Source organism: Eschscholzia californica, unplaced genomic scaffold (genome assembly GCF_041429995.1).
Source record: "Eschscholzia californica isolate CP2 unplaced genomic scaffold, dmEscCali1.0.p SCAF_5, whole genome shotgun sequence".
Taxonomy (NCBI): Eukaryota; Viridiplantae; Streptophyta; class Magnoliopsida; order Ranunculales; family Papaveraceae; genus Eschscholzia; species Eschscholzia californica.
In genome coordinates this window covers 10,515,884-10,537,824 of record NW_028238472.1, presented here as the reverse complement: position 1 = coordinate 10,537,824, position 21,941 = coordinate 10,515,884, and the positions used below count along the sequence as shown (strand labels likewise).

The window sequence follows — 21,941 nt, the reverse complement described above, 5'->3', positions numbered from 1 at the left end:
GAGTTAAGTTGCAGTTAATGAGATAGAGAGAGAGAGAGAGGGAGAATCGGAAGTATAAATAGTAAGAGAGAAGCAAAGTTTTCTTCCAACCCCCCAGAAAAAAAGATTTCTAGAGAGAGAATTTAGAGAGAGAGAGAAAGGGAGGTTTCGGCTTCCAGGGACAGAGCCGTGGTCATGGCAGATTCAAGCGGTTCTGTTTCTGTTGATATGGAGACAATAATCTCCCTCGGTGGAAAGGTAAAGATTCTTCAACAAGAAAAAAGAAATGATCAGTTTCATTTGTTTTGGCTGGCTGAATTTTTTGAATGATAATGAGATCATTTAGGGTTTTCATTTATTGTTGTTTTTATGATTTTAGCTTTAATGTTTGAGGTGTTTGATTGAAGAGGCCCATTTTGATTATTATTGATTGTGTGAAGTTTATCATAGGATTTCAGATCAATTTTTTGAAAATTTAATTTTGTTGATTGTCAATTAATTCATTTTTCTGGTTTGGGGTTCAAATTTTAGGTTTTGGTGGGAAAAATTGATTAGTGTTTTGATCTTAGGTGCTTATTAATAATTTAATATAATAAACAGCTCCCTCTCTCTCTCTCCTTTTTGTGTTATTATGGGCTTCTTCATCTTTTGAAATTCTATTTTATATAGCTATTGAAAATGTGGAATTAGAATTTGATCGCCATTTTTCGGATGAGTTTTAGGATTTTTTTCAAAAAACCTGAGATATTTGTTGTAATGGGTAGTTTTTTTTTGTATAAGCTATGCCTAATTGTTTGTTTTTTTATTGACAAAGATTTTATGGTTTGGTACAAGTTCAATTAGGTCTAAAACAGGATTGAAATGATTGTCTCATTCATTTCTTGAATATTTGATTGAGTTGTGTTCTTCTTGCTTTTTTGTTCATTGACAATTATGTTGTTTGTTTGTATGTGGTCAGGAACATTTTATACAAACTGGCCATGGTTCTGTATCTGTTTCAGTGTATGGAGATCCGGAGAAGCCTGCCCTTGTTACTTATCCTGATTTAGCTCTAAATCGTGAGTGATTCTTTTGTTGATGGATTAAGAAATAACACAGTTCAATTTTTATTTGGTACCAATAAAATTTCGGCCTCCTTAGTCCGTGTTCTGGCCTGTTAGGGTCTGCTTATGGCCTTGACGTGGTTTTTAAGGGTCCAAGTATCTATGTGATGGCAGTATAGTGGTCAATCAATCATGATGATGTACTTTGATCCTTGTAAAAAAAGACAATTCAATTTTGATAATTATTTTGGTATTTCCCTATTGCAATCTATAGGTCCAAGGTTTTCAAAATACGTTTTTACGCCTCAAGGCGAGGCGGTGCCTCGAAGTGCGCCTTGAGGCTTAAAATACGAAAAAGAAAATTGGTTAAGAAAATGACATCAATTATGTAACAGCATAACATAACATAACAAGTTTTTTTTACTTTACTACCATAGTGTGAAGTCTTAAGTGTTACCAAACAACTCAGAAATAACAATGAAAAGCAAAACCAAAAATTCTAAGGAGTTCTTCTTCTCAATAGTATAAGGTTGAAGGTTCTAAGAAACGTACTCCTCGAGGCACCTCGTGACCGCCTCGTCTCAAGGCGCACGCTTCAGCCGTTTTTTCAAACATTGTATAGGTCATCATATTTTTTATTCCATCATGAATTTAAAAAGGTTAAAACGAGATATTTATTGAAGTTGTACTACTCTATGGAGGTTACTTTCATCTTCCAAAGTTCCAAGGTCTAACCATGGTTTGTTTCAATGTCAATGGTTACCCGAATCAAACCACCTTAGTTTGCTTCCGTACTATTGCATGAAAATATATGTCGAGATGAGATTGCTAAATGAAAAGGTTGAAGTGGTTGTGTTGGATTCTGATACTTCATGGTCTTACACTCTTATTGATACAACAAATATTCATGAACAAGAAAAAGTGATATTCTACGTGACTCTCATCTATGTAACAATGTACACAGGGAAACCAAACAAATAACAGTGAGGTTGCAGTGGCATAAATATCTACTATATGCGAAAAAGCTTGAATTTTGTGGTCATTGTTTTTTTCTTTTGTGATTTCTAAGTATTGTTTGCTCAACTTTGCATGCTTTCTTCATTGTCATGTGATCGATGTACTAAATAGTTTTCTCTTGATCTCTGTCTTATTTCACCAGATATGTCATGTTTCCAAGGGTTATTCTTTTGTCCTGAAGCAGATTCTTTGTTGCTTCATAACTTCTGCATCTATCATATAAGTCCTCCTGGGCATGAGGTTTGTTGCAACCTCTGTTGGATTTGATTTTCTTTATCGTTTACTCATTCCTTTACTCGTCCCCCTTTCCCAAATTTGTATTCCGAATCGAGTTTTAGTTGGATGCTACTGAACATTAATTCAAGTTATCTATTTTGTTGTGTTTTTCTGAATTGTGCAGTTGGGAGCCGCTAAGATTTCTTCTGATATACCTGTGCCCTCTGTTGATGACTTGGCCGATCAGGTGGCTGAGGTGCTTGACTTCTTTGGGTAAATCAGTTACAAATTTACCATGACAAGTTACTAACCTTTTCTGTTATAGAGTCTCAAACTCGTGCTAGATACATTTAGATGTGGAATATTCTCTATCCGTAGTGTCTGGGTGGTGGCATATGTAGTCCTATGATATAGCTTTCACGGAAGCAACTAAGGAAGACTGACTTATGACTTATCAACTAGACTAATCAGGAGAAGATGTAAAACTCATTATTTTCAAATGGAAATGGAAGTAGTTTAAAGCTAATAAAGTGAATACTAGAAGTCGCGAAACTATCCTAATGTATTAACCACTTATAGGGCTGTGCCACTAAGGTCTTCTCGAGTCACACAAGCTGTCGTTTGTTTCTTGTCATTGTGGAAATATCTTGTGTAATATATGTTCCTTCTCATAGTGGAAACAGTTTGTAAGTCGCTTTTCATTATGGTCGCGATATCTATTTTTCAGGCTTGATGCAGTTATGTGTTTGGGGGTCACGGCGGGTGCTTACATCCTTTCATTATTTGCCGTATGTTGACTTCCCAGCAGTTAGTAAATGAAATTCTATATGCTCAAACCTGATTGATATCCTTGAGTTTGGGTTTTAAATGATTTCAATGTTAACGTGGTTACAGATGAAGTACAGGGAGCGAGTTCTTGGGTTGATACTTGTTTCTCCTCTTTGCAAATCACCCTCTTGGACAGAGTGGTTGTATAATAAGGTCCTTTTTTCGACTCATGCTCTCATTATCTCACACACATCAAAAAGCTGAGTGTTAAAATTCATATCCAATATTTGCAGGTCATGTTAAACTTGCTTTACTTCTATGGTATGTGCGGTTTGCTAAAGGAAAGCTTGCTGCAACGGTATTTTAGCAAGGTATTCCATGACAACTATATCGTTCTAATCTAGTTCATTTCTCTGGTTTGCCTTTCTTCATTCTGATTGCCAAGTTGGTAATGTACTCTATTTTCGACAGGAAGTTCGTGGTGGTCCACAAGTTCCAGAATCAGATATAGTAGCAAGTTGCAGAAGTGTAAGTTCTTCAAACTTTTAACTTATATTGAGCGGTTCGATTTTGAATAAATCGGGCTGAATACTTATTTTAATTCCATGATCTGCTTGATTATGCAGTTGTTAGATGAGAGAAAGAGCACAAATGTATCAAGATTTCTTCAAGCAATTAATGAGTAAAGCCTATTCCCGATCTTTCTCTTATACGTACAGATGTGTTTGTGATTCTTTTATATGCTGTAACATTGATGTTGAATGGGGATGAATCAAAAGATTGAAATGTTCTAACTCAAGATGTAACTTATTTGCAGGAGATACGACATTACTAAGGGATTGAAGAAGTTATGTTGCAGGACACTCATATTTGTTGGTGATGAATCTCCTCACCACTCCGAGGCTCTCCATATGGCGATGAATTTGGACAGTAGATTCAGTGCCTTGGTTGAGGTATGTTCATTGTTTCTTATGGCAAACACGATATTAATATAATGATGTTTGTACTTGCTAGTCAGATTCATAGATCTCCCAATTGCCCCTAAACCCTAAAATATGTACTATAAGTTTGGATCTGTCCTAGTTACAAAGAGTTGGTGATTGAACAGGTACAAGCATGCGGGTCGATGGTGACAGAGGAGCAGCCACACGCAATGCTGATACCTCTGGAGTATTTCTTCATGGGCTATGGACTATATAGACCGAGCCAGTTGAATGGAAGTCCGAGAAGCCCGTTGAGCCCATCATGTATCTCTCCCGAGCTCCTATCACCAGAAAGCATGGGTTTGAAGCTAAAACCGATAAAAACGCGGGTTTCTCTCAAAGTATGACGAGGAACTGGTGTTCGTTTAAACACTTAAGTGTACCGGAGGACCAGCGGGGGTGGGGGGGGGGGGGGGGGGCTCAAAACTTACTTGTAATCTATATGGTGACTTAAGGGGTATATATGAGTCTATATATAAGTTTTGAACTGTGCAGATAGAAGAAATATAGAAGAGAAATATTTAGAGAGAAAGGGGGAGAGAAAGAGAGAGAGAGAGAGGAAGAGTTTTGAAATCATTCATTTGTAGAGAGATGGAGGAGTCAATAAAGTTGTGTGAACCACAAAGCACATAAATAAGGAGAGGGAAGAGTGTGGTGGTGGTGCATAAAAAGGGAAGGTTTTTCAATAAAAAGGGATGGAATTATTTTTGTTATTTTCCTGTATATCTATTTAAGCTCCTATTTTTTTGGTCAGAATGCTCTATGGTTTTCGTCGATCTCCTATTTTCTTCGGAAGTATGAAACCTAAACATATTACCATGATCATTTCACCTTCCACCTTCCACCTTCCTCATCTCCTCCTACCACCAGTACACCACCACCATGTCTTTTTCTCTCAAAAAAAGTTATCTTCTTCTCGGCTTCTCCCACTACCACTACCATGTTCTTTCTCTCAATCTGTTTCGTTGAAGGTATTTTTCCTTTCGTCAGAAGTCGGAACAGAGAGGGAAGGGAGATAAATGGTGGTGGTGGTTTAAGCTCCTATTTTTTCGGTCAGAATGCTCTATGGTTTTCGTCGATCTCCTATTTTCTTCGGAAGTATGAAACCTAAACATATTACCATGATCATTTCACCTTCCACCTTCCTCATCTCCTCCTACCACCAGTACACCACCACCATGTCTTTTTCTCTCAAAAAAAGTTATCTTCTTCTTCTCGGCTTCTCCCACTACCACTACCATGTTCTTTCTCTCAATCTGTTTCGTTGAAGGTATTTTTCCTTTCGTCAGAAGTCGGAACAGAGAGGGAAGGGAGATAAATGGTGGTGGTGGTTGTAGGTGTTGGGAGGAGAGGAGGAATAAGATGACTTGGACTTTTTTTTCCCTGAAAGGTCGTCGACCATGGAAAGTTGTCAGCCACTCTTGGTGGCATGAAGAGCAGAAGTGGTGGTGTTTGGGAGAAATAAAAACCTTCTTCAACTTCAAAATTTTGAAGCTATCATAATTTTATATTGTTCCCGAAGTTCAATCGGTTAGAAAGACATTCGAAATTAAATAGTTAAAAAAAGAGTTCTTAGCCGAAATTCTTTGGTACCAATATAGAGCACTAGAGAGACATTCGAAATTAAATAGTAAAAAAAAAAGTTCTTAGCCGAAATTCTTTGGTACCAATATAGAGCACTAGAGAGACATTCGTAAATAGTAAAAAAAAAAGTTCTTAGCCGAAATTCTTTGGTACCAATATAGAGCACTAGAGAGACATTCGAAATTAAATAGTAAAAAAAAAAAGTTCTTAGCCGAAATTCTTTGGTACCAATATAGAGCTTGGGGACAATGAAATGCTTTTCAATATTAATGTGTCATCTTATAGAAATATGTTAAACCATAGATTCATATTTGTCTGTCCAAACTTCATTACAAGTTTATAACAATATGAGAATTCTATCAGAAGACTTCCTAATAAATTGCACATGTATACCCTTACCTTCATATACAAAAATAAAGTAGGTCTCATGATACACCTAGAAAAGTAATAAAATGATGAATGTGTAGTAACACTGGCTTGTTTGAGATCCTTGTGAACTTTTGATGGTGATCATATGTTTCATAAGTAAAATAGCCCTTCAACCACTTCATTTATCAACTAATTTAACTTTTAACTCGATCTTTCTCTTTTGATTTTTCAACTTTTATTTTCCCTTGTGACAAAGTTAATACTACAAAATTTCTTAGTAGTCATGATCAAATAACATATATGAAAATTGCAAAGAAGTTTAAATCGGGCTATATTTTCTTCTTGTTATATAGCATGTCTTTATTGCGTTATTGTTCGCGGTATTCGCGGGTGATATGCTTAGGGTTTGTCCCCTCTTTTTCTTATCTTTAATTTGTGTTGCCAACATCAAATTCTCTTTTATGCCATCTTCTAATAAAGATTGTTCTTTATGAATAGAAGCTTTCGAACTACAAATTTTCTTTAAGCAAGATAAAATTATAAAGAGGGGAATAAAGTTTAGGTATTTTCGTTATCTTGACACCTAACACATCTATAATAAGAATAAGCTCATAATATTAAAAAAATCGTAGATGTCCAATGATTCCAAAGTCCGAACAAATAATCGCGTTTGATTCATCGTAACTATGGAATATCAATTTGAAACTTGATTTTATATGATTAACTAGTATCCTTAACATATCCTCATGCTACATCCCATAAACGAATTTAAGGTTTGAGTTCCAATCTACTTAAACTATGAGCCATAAATACCTGCCCTGGCTAAATTGGTGATGGCATGTGAAAAGAGTTTCCTAAACCAAATTTTTTTTTCTCTGCATTAATTGTCTCCTTATTTTCCTTATGGAGACAAATAGCACATATTTGGGAATATGCTCATTATCTATGGAAAAGCAGGAGGAATAGGTGAACATTTGGGATTAACCCAACCAATTTAGTCCACATTTAAACTTGATATAATACATCTCAGAGCACTCCAATGTTGTTAGATCCATTTTTACGCTGTTACTTACAGATATAGGATTATTCCCTAGTTATATATTCCCTCTCTATACGAAAAAGAGGGCAACAACTATCTTTTATTTCTATGGAAATAAGAGATATCAAACACACCCTAGGAAAAATTATGGCCGTGGAGTTTCTCGGCTATCTTTTCCGTTAATAACTCAACCTTAACACCTCAATCCTTTTTGTGTTTTCCTTGCATGAAAAATAACTTTACTGTCATGTTTAGCATGCACAAATAGAATGTTATTCCTATGAATCCTGCTCTCGAAATATTTGTCACGCAGGATTACAACTCGGTCAAATAAAATTCAACCCAAGAAAGAGAACCACAACTCAGAAAATTACTCTGTATCGATCATATAATCTGATCAAACCAAACAGTTATGTTGTTACTAGAAATCAAACTACCATATTGCCATTCTTGATAATTAGATTTCTTTTCATTGCACTAAAGGAATAAAGTCCATTATGCTTCGTTAAAAAGTTGATGTTTTCCGGTGGAAATAGACCAAACAACAATTTTGTATTATGAAGCGGAGGGTTGAGCTCTTTCTTCTGGTCAGCGCAAGGGCCTTGTATTGACATGTCCAGAGGTCCTCGACTGTGCACGTAGTGCATCTCAAGGACAAACTTCGGACGAGGAGGTGAAGGGGAAGCTTCCAAGACCTGCCCAATTCGCGCCTCGTGAGTGGAAAATTAAAGAGGAACGAGGTGGGCCCCTTAAGGGCACTATAGGCCAAAAAAATCAAAGGCCCCTGAGGGAACCATCTTTCTATAGGTGTACGAGTTGCTGGAGAAGCCACACAAAATCTCAAGCCAGACCCGAAGAAATGAAACCATAGGAAGCTTCCTAGGTGCGACACAATGATGAAGCGCACGTCGAGAGAGCTGAAGTGGCAGCATCCGACACACAACGCGAGCCAGCCGAGCGAGAGCGGGAAAAAGGTACCTAACGGAATTTAAGTTTAGACATTTTTCGAAGTTGTGGCACTGGACGACATATTGGACGACAACCCTAAAAATAAAAGGAAAAATTCTTCTTCCAAGTATACTAATATTCTTAATTTTTTCAAATAATTGTGATAATTAATTTTAGAAAGAGCAGGTGGGCAAGTAAGATTTAAAACCGGTTTTTATAAAGAGTATGGAAAATTGGAAAGTAGGGTAATAGCATCTAAAATCCGTTTCGGATTCCTTTTCTTTCTCACCAAATCAAGCACTATAATACATATATCAACCTTCTTCTCAAGTTTCACAGTATCACTTGGCCACATTCTCACAAAACCAGTTTCTAGCTAGGGTTTAAGATGGCAGGAATTGTTATAGTTTTCGACTTCGACAAGACAATTATCGATCAAGATAGTGATGATTGGGTTGTTGATGGAATGGGTATCACTCAATTGTTTCATAAATTAATGCCTACTATGCCTTTCAACTCCCTCATGGTTTGTCTTCTCTCTGTTTTTTCTAATCTTTGGTTTAACTTTAATTGTTTCTTTTAAAAGTAAGTTGGGGGTTTGATTAATTTCTTAAAAATAAACAAGGGTTTATTTTATTTTTCCCTTAATAATAAACTAATGTTTGTTATTGTTTTAATCTCCTTATTAGTAGTGTTAATCAATCTGATTTTTTAATATGATTTTCAGGATAGGATGATGACTGAAATTCATTCACAAGGAAGAACAATTGAAGAGATGGCCAATTGCTTAAAAAGTGTTCCATTGCATCCTAATATCATATCAGCCATTAAATCTGCTCATGCTCTTGGGTAATTTTTTTTCCCCTGTTCTTAATTTTGGAATCATAAATTTATTAAGAAATATTATTAGATTTATTAATAGGGATTTTCTTTTTCTTTTGTAGATGTGAATTGAGGATATTGAGTGATGCAAATGTATTCTTCATTGAAACAATCTTAGAACACCATGGATTAATGGGTTACTTTTCGGAGATTAACACTAACCCTAGTTATATCGGTGACGACGATGGAAAGCTCACGATCTTACCTTACCATGATTTCACTACTAATTCTCATGGTTGTTCCATTTGCCCTCCCAATATGTGCAAGGTATATATTAACATTACTCTTAATTGTGTCTCTTTGATTTATTAAAGTTTGTTAATATAGGTAAAAAGAAGTCTCGAACTTCAATACCGAGAACGTCTTCTCATATGCTGGTTTTGGAAACTTAATATCAATATTCCACATAAAGTAATGACATTGTCGTTTTTTTTATCGGTGATAAAATACATAATCACGTGGTTGTTCACGATGTTGCACTGGTTAATTCTTTACTCTATACTATGTTCAAATGAATTACATGCATGGTATTTACCTAGTATAATGAAATGGTTCTGATTTTGTCTTACAGGGATTAATTCTCGAAAGGATTAAAGCAGAAGCTTATGCAAATGGAAAGAATAGATTCATATATCTTGGAGATGGAAAGGGTGATTTTTGCCCGAGTTTAATGCTCGAACAAGTAGATAAAGTTATGCCGAGAAAGAAATATCCATTATGGGAACTAATAAGCGTCGATAGATCAGTGATCAAGGCAGAAATTCATGAATGGAGCGACGGTAAAGATCTTGAACGAATTCTTCTTCAACTTATCAACACAATTATTTATGAAAAGAACAACAATTGCCCACTAGGATTGGTGTCGACAGAGTGTAAGTTTCAGACGATCCCGATCTCTACCCATGGATCTGTCTCTCAAGTTCTACCAGTACCTCATTGATTGTGAAGGAGCTAACCATTTCAATATTTTGGCCAGGATGACAATGCTGATTTTGTTATGTTCTTTGTAGTAGATTTTCATGGTTTGGTTCATCCAAATTTTTTTACTCATGTTTAGTAATGTGCCATTTTGATTATATATGTAATCTTGGGATTGGAAGTGAAAAATTATGAGTTTAAACTCTCATGCTTATTCCGAGTCAAGTGAGATTTCAATTTGCCTATTTTTAGTCAGGCTAACAATGACTTTAACTATAATTTGTTTACAATTAGTAAATGTGGAGACTTGATCGGCATCCTTGCCTGCCTTAGGTTCATTGCCACCCAATTTTTGTTTACCAAGACACTCTATATTCATTTTGTTTCGACTTGTTTATCACCTTTGAGAAATTTTAGACTCACCTATGTCGTTATGTTTTTCACAACTGACAATTTCAGTTGAGATTGCTAATGACTTGTTGAAAACCAAATACGTATTCAATTTTCCGAATAAGTTTTAGTCACAAACTATCTAATCATGACAAGATCTAATCTATCATGAATGATCCATCATGAATTACGAAACACATTCAATTTGAAAGTCTTAACTTGTGCAATGGTTCAACCAACATATGATCCGACTATTTAGGAGCTTCACACCCACAAATCACTTAAGAGTGCGCCAATATTGAGGAGCTTAACACATAAAATCACTTAAGAGGCAAGTGTATTTTGAGCAGCTTAGATGTTGGACTTTATGTAGACACCAAAGAGTTCCACTCAAAATTTTTACGAGGCAAAGTGTATTTTGAGCCGTCAATATTGGACTTTATGTTAATGTCAAACGTTCTACAAGAGGGGAAGTGCATTTGAGAAGTGTTTCTGAAGTGGTTCTTTCAAGAGAGATTGAAAGAGAAGAATATTGGTTTGAAGAAAAGAAGATTCTTCAAACCAAGAAAAGAATATTGGTTTGAAGTGTTTCTGAACTTCTTCAGTCTTTGGTAATCTAGGATTTGTTCAAATACTAAGGAGTAAGAGATTTCTATTTCTTTGTTTCTTTGTTCAGTTTATCCACCATAGTTTTGGTGAAGAGTTGTTATCCAAGAGTTAGTTATCCAAGAGTGTTTCTACACAAAATTTCTCAGTAGTTATGAGCAAATAACAAATACGAAAATTGCAAAGAAGTCTAAATCGGGCTATATGATTCTTCTTGTTATATAGCATGTCTTTATTGCATTATTGTTTGCGGTATTCCCAGGTGATATACTTAGGGTTTGTCCCCTCCTTTTCTTATCTTCAATTGGTGTTGTCAACATCAAATTCTCTTTTATGCCATCTTCTAATAAAGATTGTTCTTTATGAATAGAAGCTTTCAAACTACAAATTTTCTTTAAGCAAGATAAAATTATAAAGAGGGGAATAAAGTTTAGATATTTTCCTTATCTTGACACCTAACACATCTATAATAAGAATAAGCTCATAATATTCAAAAAATCGTAGATGTCCAATGACTCCGAAGTCCGAACAAATAATCACATTTGACTCATCATAACTATGGAAAATCAATTTGAAACTTGATTTTTATATGATTAACTAGTATCTTTAACATATCCTCATGCTACATCCCATAAACGAATTTAAGGTTTGAGTTCCAAACTAATTATACTATGAGCCAGAAATACCTGCCCTGGCTAAATTGGTGATGGCATGTGAAGAGTTTCCTAAACCAAATTTCTTTGTTTTTCCTCTGCATTAATTGTCTCTTTATTTTCCCTATGGAGACAAATACTAGCACATATTTGGGAATATGCTCATTATCTATGGATAAGCAGGAGGAATAGATGAACATTTGGGATTAACCCAACCAATTTAGTCCACATTTAAACTTGATATAATACATCTCCAAGCACTCCAATGTTGTTAGACCCATTTTTACGCTGGTACTTACAGATATAGGATTATTCCTTAGTTATATATTCCCTCTCTATACGAAAAAGAGGGCAACAACTATCTTTTATTTCCATGAAATAAGAGATATCAAACACTCCCTAGGAGAAATTATGGCCGTGGAGTTTCTCGGCTATCTTTTCCGTTAATAACTCAACCTTAACACCTCAATCCTTTTTGTGTTTTCCTTGCATGAAAAATAACTTTACTGTCATGTTTAGCATGCAAAAATAGAATGTTATTCCTATGAATCCTGCTCTCGAAATATTTGTCACGCAGGATCACAACTCGGTCAAATAAAATTCAGCCTGAGAAAGAGAACCACAAAGTCCGAAAATTACTCTGTATCGATCATATAATCTGATCAAACCAAACAATTATGTTGTTACTAGAAATGAAACTACCATATTGTCATTCTTGATAATTAGATTTCTTTTCTGTGCACTAAAGGAATAAAGTACATAATGCTTGGTTAAGAAGTTGATGTTTTCCGGTGGAAATAGACCAAACAACAATTTTGAATTATAAAGCGGAGGGTTGAGCTCTTTCTTCTAGTCAGCGCTAGGGGTGGGATTTTCGCCCGAATGCCCGCCACCCGTCATGGGCACCCGGGGTCCGAAATGGCCCATGAGCGCCTATGCCCGACGTGGGCACATCCCACCCGGCCCGACGAAAAAGAGTGGGCGGGCTCGGGTGGAAAAGCTCACCCGCCATCCCGCCCATACCCGAGCCCGCAACTTATATTTATAAACATTAGCCATTAAATAGCCTATTATCTAGTCTTGAAAGACTAAATTTCCGAGCCCATTAGAAATGGGTCCGAGTAGGAAACACTTTTATTAAGTAGAAGCTTGGTTTGATGGCAATGGGAGTTATTTACTTATAATGTCAACCTTATGGAATTTTCTACTCATTCACTTCAATGTGGCACTATATATTTACGAAAACTTCAAAATAATTTAAACTTCCCATAATCCCACATTGTTCATTTACAAGTGAGAATGGTGTTGCAAACTCTTATAAAGTGTTGAGAGGTTGTAAGTACTAAGTCACTTGTTGACTATTAAGTTACATTAGATATCATTTCATTAATATTAAAATTAAAATTTTCGTTAATGTGTAATGGCACTACCCGACACCCGATTAGCCCGAACCCGACTTGCCCGAGTCTGTTAATGGGCATGGGCGGGCTTTGATCATTGGGGAAGTGAAAATTGCCCGCCCGATTAACCCGGCTGCCCTAATGACCAAAGACCTAATCTACCCGACCCGCCCGAGCCCGAGCCTAAGCTACCCATGGGTGTCCATGGGCGCCCGATTCCCACCCCTAGTCAGCGCAAGGGCCTTGTATTAACATGTCCAGAGGTCCTCGACTGTGCACGTAGTGCATCTCAAGGACAAACTTCGGACGAGGAGGTGAAGGGGAAGCTTCCAAGACCTGCCCAATTTGCGCCTCGTGAGTAGAAAATTAAAGAGGAACGAGGTAGGCCCCTTAAGGGCACTATAGGCCAAAAATATCAAAGGCCCCTGAGGGAACCGTCCTTCTAAAGGTGTACGAGTTGCTGGAGAAGCTGCACAAAATCCCAAACCAGACCCGAAGAAATGAAACCATAGGAAGCTTCCGAGGTGCGACACAATGATGAAGCTGAAGTGGCATCATCCGACACACGACGCATGCCAGTCCAAGCGAGAGCGAGAAAAGGTACCTAACGGAATTTAAGTTTAGACATTTTTCGAAGTTGTGGCACTGGACGACATATTGGACTGGTTACGACAACCCTAAAAATAAAATGAAAAATTCTTCTTCCAAGTATAATATTCTTGTCAACAGTTGGTAGCCCAAGCGGTCGAAGGTATTGACATAAACTCCAGAAATCCCTGGAGGTCCCAGGTTCAAATCCCAGAGGAATCTTTGGTTATGTAATTCAATTACATAACCAAAAAAAAAGAATATTCTTAATTTTTTCAAATAATTGTGATAATTAATTTTAGAAAGAGCAGGTGGGCAAGTAAAAATTAAAACCGGTTTTTAGAAAGAGTATGGAAAATTAGAAAGTAGGGTAATATTCCAAAGGCATCTAAAATCTGTTTCGGATTCCTTTTCTATCTCACCAAATCAACTTAACCGGCACTATAAATACATACATCAACCTTCTTCTCAAGTTTCACAGTATCACCTGGCTATTAATCAAACCACATTCTCACAAAACCATTTTCTAGCTAGGGTTTAAGATGGCAGGAATTGTTATAGTTTTCGACTTCGACAAGACAATTATCGATCAAGATAGTGATGATTGGGTTGTTGATGGAATGGGTATCACTGAATTGTTTCATAAATTAATGCCTACTATGCCTTTCAACTCCCTCATGGTTTGTCTTCTCTCTGTTTTTTCTAATCTTTGGTTTAACTTTAATTGTTTCTTTTAAAAGTAAGTTGGGGGTTTGATTAATTTCTTAAAAATAAACAAGGGTTTATTTTATTTTTCCCTTAATAATAAACTAATGTTTGTTATTGTTTTAATCTCCTTATTAGTAGTGTTAATCAATCTGATTTTTTAATATGATTTTCAGGATAGGATGATGACTGAAATTCATTCACAAGGAAGAACAATTGAAGAGATGGCCAATTGCTTAAAAAGTGTTCCATTGCATCCTAATATCATATCAGCCATTAAATCTGCTCATGCTCTTGGGTAATTTTTTTTCCCCTGTTCTTAATTTTGGAATCATAAATTTATTAAGAAATATTATTAGATTTATTAATAGGGATTTTCTTTTTCTTTTGTAGATGTGAATTGAGGATATTGAGTGATGCAAATGTATTCTTCATTGAAACAATCTTAGAACACCATGGATTAATGGGTTACTTTTCGGAGATTAACACTAACCCTAGTTATATCGGTGACGACGATGGAAAGCTCACGATCTTACCTTACCATGATTTCACTACTAATTCTCATGGTTGTTCCATTTGCCCTCCCAATATGTGCAAGGTATATATTAAATTTGAATCGTTGTTTAAGGTAGTTTATATTTAAGGTAGTTTATATTAAATATGGTTATAAGGTAGTTTATATTTTTCTGTTGTTTAAATCTGACTCGTTTAAGTATGATTTATTTGTCACACCCACGTGGATAAAATAGTAAAACCGACTTGTTTTTACGTTATTTAGTGGAGCAGTTAAAAATGGAGTCTAAATCCCTAAGTGAGTCAGGCCCCGAGTCAGATTTTAGTTCCGAAACAAACATGACCAGGTCAGGGGATTGATCCTTTTACTCATAAACATGGCATGTCAAGATGTCAATATTTGTTATATCTTCAAGCGGTGATTATGAAAATTTGTTATATTATAGACGGCTATAGACAAAAACAAGTCTCGAATTTAATATCAATATCCCACATAAACTAATGACGTTGCTTCTTTATGGGTTATAAAATACATAATCACGATGTTGCAGTGGTTAATTCTTTGCCTTATACTTAATTAAAATGAATGAAAATTGTATTTGATTACGTAGAATAATGAATTGGTTCTGATTTTGTCTTACAGGGATTAATTTTCGAGAGGCTTAAAGCAGAAGCTTATGCAAATGGAAGGAATAGATTCATATATCTTGGAGATGGAAAGGGTGATTTTTGCCCGAGTTTAAAGCTCGAACATGTAGATAAAGTTATGCCGAGAAAGAATTACCCATTATGGGAATTAATAAGCGTCGATAGATCAGTAATCAAGGCAGAAATTCATGAATGGAGCGACGGAGAAGATCTCGAACGAATTCTTTTTCAACTCATCAACGCAATTATTTATGAAAAGAACAACAATGGCCTACTAGAATTGGACGCAATTATTTATGAAAAGAACAACAATGGCCTACTAGAATTGGTGTGGACAGAGTGTAAGCTTCAAACGGTCCCGGTCTCTACCCATAAATCCATCTCTCATGTTCTGCCAGTACCTCACTAATGGTGAAGGAGCTGACCATTTCAATATTTTTGCTAGGATGCCAATGCTGATTTTGTTATGTTCTTTGTAGTAGACTTTCATGGTTTGGTTCATCTATAAATGTTTACTAATGTGCCATTTTGATATAATATATAGTATGTAATCTTGGGATTGGAAGTGAAAAGTTATGAGTTTAATATTTCATGCTGATTCCGAGTCAAGAAGTGAAATTTCAATCTAGTCATAAACTATCAAATTCTCATAAGATCTTATCTATCATGAATGATCGAACATATTCCATCACGATTTCATGCTAGTTACACATTCTCAATACGAAAGAGAGGGCAAAAATGAGGAGAAAGTATGGCCGTGAAGCTTCTCCGTTATCTTATCGGTTAACGACTCAACCTTAACACCACAATCCTTTCTGTGTTTTATTTCATCAGTAGTTGTGTGGCCATTCGAAAGTAGCTATAGGTTTGATACATTGATTTACTGATTGATTTGATGAAGACCCAATCTTTGGTGGATTCATTGTGTGAAAAAACCTAGCCCCTACCCCTCTAATATACTGTATTGATTCAGTTAAGGTGTGAGTAAGAGTTCACATGAAAATAACCCTACTCTTATGTTTAGCCTGCAATAATAGAATGTTATTTCTATGAATCGTGATCTGGGAGTATTTGATATGTAAGAATGCAACAAGAATAACATACCCCTAATAATAAGATTCATCATGAAAGGGAGAATCCTATTGTTTCCGGTGTATTGATTCAACGGGTTGACTTAGCGAGTCACTTAACCGAGTCACCGGTGGAACAGATTACTGCTTTGACTTTATTAGTAATCAACGAAACACTTTCGTTTCTAATTAACGAAGATAGACTAGGGAAGAGAACAATTCAATATCTTTCATGTTTCTAACCAATAGTGTTCGTTATCCAGAACAAATGATATGTAACTGAATCTCACTATCGATTTAAGATTGGAAAGAGGAATTGTATTGCTTCTGTGTTTTCTGACTTATTAATTGAAAGTCAATACATTTCTGATAAAAAAATCAGATGTCTTTAATTTGGAAATCAGATAAACGAAAATAAAATAAAATATTGGAGGATTAGAAAAAGAATGTTTCAATCAAGGCGAGAATAAATTCTCTTTTCTTAAGACATTTACATCCCTATAACAACACCTACAGTTAGGGTTTATGCCTCAGGGATACAACTACTATACTTTTCAGGGTTGTGATTGTAAGCTGATGAACTTTCGTAAGCAATATGAAGTCATGGACTTCTTCTGACTTGACATTATTGACTCCTGGTTTGGTTTCTAAATAACTCCTGACTTTGACTTGGTTTCAAGATTAACACCTGACTTCAGTTTTTTCTTCTGGTCACAATCAGATGCTCCAGACTCCAAGTTTTCGATCCGACAAAATGCTTTTGATTCTAGAACGTCTTTCCATATTTAGACATACTAGGATACTTTTGATTCTATGCTCTTGATCCATCGACTAATTTAAGGCTTACTTACCAAGACACACTTAGAATGCTTAATTCAGATATGGAGAGACTGAACGGAATCCTTCTGACATTTCCACTGAGGTGTTATTCTAGACTCACTAAAATGCCCGACTTTTTTCCTTAGAGTTAATATTTTTGACACACAGTAATATAGAGCTCTTAGTGCTGAAAGCACAAGACAAAATGGAATGGAATTTGGAGTTTTTTTGGTTCAATTTATAAGAATCGAATAGATGTGAGTATTTGGGGCGTATCTGTTCATTTTAGGGACGTGTTAGCTTGAGTCAACCATCAGGTGCAATCTTTGATGAGGTACCGAAAGATATCAAAAGATGAAGAAGATGCTTGCCCTTGATTAGTGTGAGTTGGTTCTCAGTGAGAATCTTCACAAGATCATAGAGATTAGATAGATCATCATCTTCAATCCCCACTGACTGAAATCTATCCTCCTTAAGGTTGCTGACTTGAGCTATTGAAAACAAAGATATAAAACATATAAGAACTCAGTCATTGAAAACAATGTATAAATATAACTACAACCATGATACACATCCCAGCACGAAACCCGGCCAAAACCCGGCGGCAGGGCTGTACCTGAGAATTCGTGGGCCCAATGCCAGATTCTAAGCTGGGCCCTGGTATAACCACATGAAAAGATTTTTTTAAAAAAATAAACGATAATCAAATTCAAAATAATTTGACCAATAACATATTAACATATACTAATTTCTTCTTTGTTTTTTGCTAGTGCCTTTTCAAATTTGTAGACTTTATTTTGTTGTGCCATAAACAAAAAAACTAATTAAACATAATAATTAGTCATAGATAAAAAAAGTTGTTACAAAAGGAGAGATAGGATTTTAATATTGCACCAAAATCACAGGTAAGGACATAAATTTTTAAAAGATAGGAAATAAGTTGCATATTTAGAAAGAAAATAAATTTTATAAAATAAAAGAAAGAGAATAAATTAAGAAAAAGATGAATTTGGGAAAAGTAAAATTTTAAATGAAATAAGTGTGGATGTTTAGAGAGAGGAGATACAAATTTTTTTTTCCAATTAGTATGGAAAGGAGAGATTTGCACGGGAAGTACTGAGAGAGAGTAACTCACGTGCCTAGAATTCAAAAGGAAAGTAGATTCGGAAAATTTTCTGCCCACTTCATTACCAATAAAACTTTCCTCAAAGAGAAAAAAATTACCAATAAAACTCACTTGCCCTTTAATAGCTAACAGGATTTGTGGGCCTCGTGTGGTGGGTGAAGGATATAATGCCTAAAAGTCTGAAGGAATGGTATCCTTCTTCCGAAGGAGTGTCCTTCGACCAAGTATGCAATGCGTGCAATTTGGCTAATAGGATCTTAATGACCTTACTCGGAAGATCATTAGTCCGGTCCAATTAGGGGTCGTAATGCTTAGCTAGAAGCCAACTACGATCGTCGAATCAAGAGTTGATTCGCGGCTAACATAGACCGGATCCTACAAGGGTTACACAACAGAGTAATGATTTGAACGGAGAGAATTGACGAGATGGGTAATGGCAAATAAGTGGATTGGATCCGTTATTGGTAAGTCCTGAAAGATTCGGAGAAGTCCGAAGAGATAAACATGTCCGGGCCCAAAAGGGAGGCCCGAAATGGCTTTAGGGAGGTCGGCCATGTGATGGCCGGCCCAGGCAATAGGGCCGGCCATGTGATGGCCGGCTAGGCCCTAAGTGGGCCGGTCAAGGAAGCCCATAAAGGGCTATGTTGGCCGGCCAACTTAAGTGACCCATTGGAGGGTATTTTGGGTGTTGCCTAATAATTAGGTTTATGGAATCCTAGTCTGAGTCTAATACCTCTTCTAGGGATTTCTATATATACCTAATTATACAACCTAAAGAGTGAGATTGAATTCTCAAGAGTCTGAGGGTTAACTGAAAGAGTTTCAGAATATACATCTCAGAGAGAGAGAGAGAAAAGGAGTTTTCTCAAGTATCCAGTCAAGAAGAAGGAGTTCTTCATCTCAACCTTCAAGAAGGTCCTAGCTGACTGAAAGGAGGGAGTTCAAGTCATTACTCGGTGTCTCAAGTAGAGGAGCTACACTTGGAGCTCTTATCTTCCGAATACTGATCGGAATTTAGTTCGTGGGAAAGCGATTAAGAGGTAATCATCTTTCCAATCTAGTTCATTGGTATGTTCATGTATAGATCCTGGAAACTAGTGTTAAACATATGATGTTTGAGATTCCGCTACCAACACTAGACAATTAGGTGTATGAGATACACTAGGTTATTCCCCTTCAGTGGCATCACGAGCCGTTTGCATGAACTATCTTTGACTAGACGAATTAGATTCATACTTGAACAACTAGATATTAGTGTTTTTGTTGTTTGAATAGAGATTCAAGCATAAGTTTGATGAGATCAAATTAGGGTTTTGGATGAGATTCATGACCTAGAAACACTAGAAACATAGTTTTATGAAAAGAGTTTTCATAAACAAGCTTTAGGGTATTAGAATTTTGATAAAAATCATCAAAACCATGAAGATTGGTTGATGAATTGATAAAAAACAGTACCTAACAGCAGCTGGAACAAAGAAAAACAAAAGAAAAATCAGTTGGAACGGTTGGATTTCCAAAAAGTTTGGAAACCCTACTGTCCGGACCGGCCAGGACGGGTCCGGACCGGACAGGACGGGTCCGGACCGGACCAGCACGTCTCGGACAGACAGTCCGAGACAAACAGGGACACGGACTGGAAATCCCAGTCCGTGAAGGACCGGGAATCCTAGTCCGAGCTGGACTAGGAGTCCGAGACTCTCGGGTCTCGGACATCCCAGAGCGTCTAGGACGCGTCTGGGATATCCCAGTCCAACACGGACTAGGAGTCCGAGACTCTCGGGTCTCGGACGTCCCAGCGCGTGGAAGACGCGTCTGGGATATCCCAGTCCGAGACGGAATAGGATTCCGAGACAGGAGCGTCTCGGATATCCCTGACGCGTCTGGGACGCGCTCGAGGGAACCTATTTAGAGTCTCGGTCTAGGACCGAGACACTGGACGAGTGTCCGGATGCATCCAGGATGCGTCTGGAGCGACCAGAAGCATCTCGGATGCGACTGGAAGCTTCCAGACGCGACTGGGATGCGACCGGAGCATCCAAAAGCGTCTAGGACGCGTCTGGACGCGTCCAGAAGGCATCCCAGATAGGATGGCCTTGCCGTCTGTGCACAGAAGCGTCTGGGACACGACTGTGAAGCACGGGTGCATCTCGGACCGAACATCCGAGATGGCACATGTGCTGTCCCAAGTCCAGACACGTCTGGGACGCGTCTGGGAGTTCCAACAGCTCTCGGATTGAGCACCTGAGAGGGATGTAAGGCGACCGGATGGTCTGGACGCGTCTGGGACGCGACCAGGACGCATCCTAGACATCTCACCCGAGATGTCTATGGTCTGTCCTAGGACAGAAGCGTCTAGCTGGGCTAGGACGCGTTTGCCCGAGAGACCAAGCACGGCAGGAAGGTGCTGTCTCTAGGACCGGACCTTGACCAGGTTGAGTCAAGAGTTGACCAGAGACCAGTCAAGGGCCTTTGACCAGGGTTGACTCAGATCTTTTTGAGTGGGACTCAAGGGCTTTTTAGGCCATGATCTGAAAGGGAGTTTTTCAGACTTTTCTCCCGGTTCCGAGCATAATTTTTCTGACATAGACCCGGGATTAGAGAAGAACCCAAACGGAGTTTTTCCTTATATTGATTTTGGAAACAATTAAGGAAGAAACGTAATGTGCTTCTAGTTTGAGTATTGAGAATACGAAACTTTAAGAGCCATTAGACATAGAGATGTCACAAAATCCCACGAATAGCTATACGATACATAGCAAAACCTAGAAACAAATCTAGGATACATACTTTATTTATTATGATTGTCATATTTTTGTATGTATGAATGTATGTGATTGCGTAGAATAGTATACCTTTAGATAGGATTATCATTTCTTGTTCTAAGCGCAAGGAGTTGTGCCCGAATAATACTTACAGTATAGGGTCTTAGAATCTATTGACGAACTGAATGATGAGATCATGGTTCAAGTGGGAGTAGTCAATAGAGGTTCTTGGATATGGATCCAATCGAACCATAGGCGAACAAGAAATAAATTTAAAAGATGGGATCTTTTAAGGGGTAATACTAAGATTTAACAAATCATTACGCAAACCCACATAAACTTTTACGTAATAACTCATGAATGGTTATGCAAGAGTTCACAGTAACGCAACTTGATAAATTACGTAATAAGTCCCAAAAAGAATTTTGAGTAAAGCCTACCCAGATTAAGACACCGGTTGAGCCCTTGTTCATCGATGGTGGGTCATGCCAAAGCAGGGTGCCATCTTTTACCTCGGGACAATACGGGTAGATCTATGAAGAGGTCTACATGTCTAAATGGTTATTCTCAAACGAGTCAGCAAAAGGGTTTTGGACTTCGAGGCTAAAGGACGATTTAATGTTTAAATCGTTAACCAAGAATCATATGAGATATGATCAGTAAGGAGTTACTCACCCAGGACGACGAATTAAGGGCAGTGCCAAAGTACGCTTAATTTCGAAGGAATGGGATCTTGGAATTATATTATTCTAAGGGGACAACAAAAGTAGAATAATATAGGCAAATTGAGAAAATTGCCAGGATAACAAGTTTAATCACTTTCGCATTTCTTACATGTAGTTTAATTATGACAACGAACATCTTCAACCTCTATACCATACTTGAGAAATTGAACGATACCAACTTCGTTCAATG

At 37.1% G+C, this 21,941-nt stretch overlaps 3 protein-coding genes across 3 annotated transcripts; all 3 read left to right on the top strand.

Moving 5' to 3' along the window:
- LOC147536980 (protein NDL1-like) lies at positions 1 to 4,719 on the top strand. Its single transcript, XM_086642444.1, has 11 exons — positions 1 to 237; positions 938 to 1,037; positions 2,182 to 2,279; positions 2,440 to 2,528; positions 2,983 to 3,043; positions 3,150 to 3,236; positions 3,317 to 3,394; positions 3,495 to 3,551; positions 3,650 to 3,705; positions 3,841 to 3,976; positions 4,132 to 4,719. Exons 1-11 carry the CDS (start codon positions 175 to 177, stop codon positions 4,351 to 4,353), a joined length of 1,047 nt encoding a protein of 348 aa, XP_086498570.1. The 5' UTR covers positions 1 to 174; the 3' UTR covers positions 4,354 to 4,719.
- A 3,556-nt stretch (positions 4,720 to 8,275) lies between these two features.
- On the top strand, positions 8,276 to 9,960 carry LOC147536979 (inorganic pyrophosphatase 2-like). The gene is made up of 4 exons (XM_086641461.1): positions 8,276 to 8,472; positions 8,674 to 8,795; positions 8,891 to 9,095; positions 9,400 to 9,960. Exons 1-4 carry the CDS (start codon positions 8,335 to 8,337, stop codon positions 9,766 to 9,768), a joined length of 834 nt encoding a protein of 277 aa, XP_086497587.1. The 5' UTR covers positions 8,276 to 8,334; the 3' UTR covers positions 9,769 to 9,960.
- A 3,921-nt stretch (positions 9,961 to 13,881) lies between these two features.
- LOC147536978 (thiamine phosphate phosphatase-like protein) lies at positions 13,882 to 15,810 on the top strand. The gene is made up of 4 exons (XM_086641735.1): positions 13,882 to 14,063; positions 14,265 to 14,386; positions 14,482 to 14,686; positions 15,245 to 15,810. Exons 1-4 carry the CDS (start codon positions 13,926 to 13,928, stop codon positions 15,656 to 15,658), a joined length of 879 nt encoding a protein of 292 aa, XP_086497861.1. The 5' UTR covers positions 13,882 to 13,925; the 3' UTR covers positions 15,659 to 15,810.
- The last annotated feature ends 6,131 nt before the right edge of the window (positions 15,811 to 21,941 follow it).

What these genes read in the sequence shown, in the direction of transcription:
- LOC147536980 (XM_086642444.1), top strand. Translation starts at nt 175, where the DNA reads ATGGCAGATTCAAGCGGTTCTGTTTCTGTTGATATGGAGACAATAATC. An exon ending in GAGGTGCTTGACTTCTTTGG is followed by an intron (nt 2,529 to 2,982) that starts GTAAATCAGTTA and finishes TCTATTTTTCAG; the next exon opens with GCTTGATGCAGTTATGTGTT. An exon ending in GATTCAGTGCCTTGGTTGAG is followed by an intron (nt 3,977 to 4,131) that starts GTATGTTCATTG and finishes GTGATTGAACAG; the next exon opens with GTACAAGCATGCGGGTCGAT.
- LOC147536978 (XM_086641735.1), top strand. Translation starts at nt 13,926, where the DNA reads ATGGCAGGAATTGTTATAGTTTTCGACTTCGACAAGACAATTATCGAT. An exon ending in TGCCTTTCAACTCCCTCATG is followed by an intron (nt 14,064 to 14,264) that starts GTTTGTCTTCTC and finishes TATGATTTTCAG; the next exon opens with GATAGGATGATGACTGAAAT. An exon ending in AAATCTGCTCATGCTCTTGG is followed by an intron (nt 14,387 to 14,481) that starts GTAATTTTTTTT and finishes TTTCTTTTGTAG; the next exon opens with ATGTGAATTGAGGATATTGA.
- LOC147536979 (XM_086641461.1), top strand. Translation starts at nt 8,335, where the DNA reads ATGGCAGGAATTGTTATAGTTTTCGACTTCGACAAGACAATTATCGAT. An exon ending in AAATCTGCTCATGCTCTTGG is followed by an intron (nt 8,796 to 8,890) that starts GTAATTTTTTTT and finishes TTTCTTTTGTAG; the next exon opens with ATGTGAATTGAGGATATTGA. An exon ending in GCCCTCCCAATATGTGCAAG is followed by an intron (nt 9,096 to 9,399) that starts GTATATATTAAC and finishes TTTGTCTTACAG; the next exon opens with GGATTAATTCTCGAAAGGAT.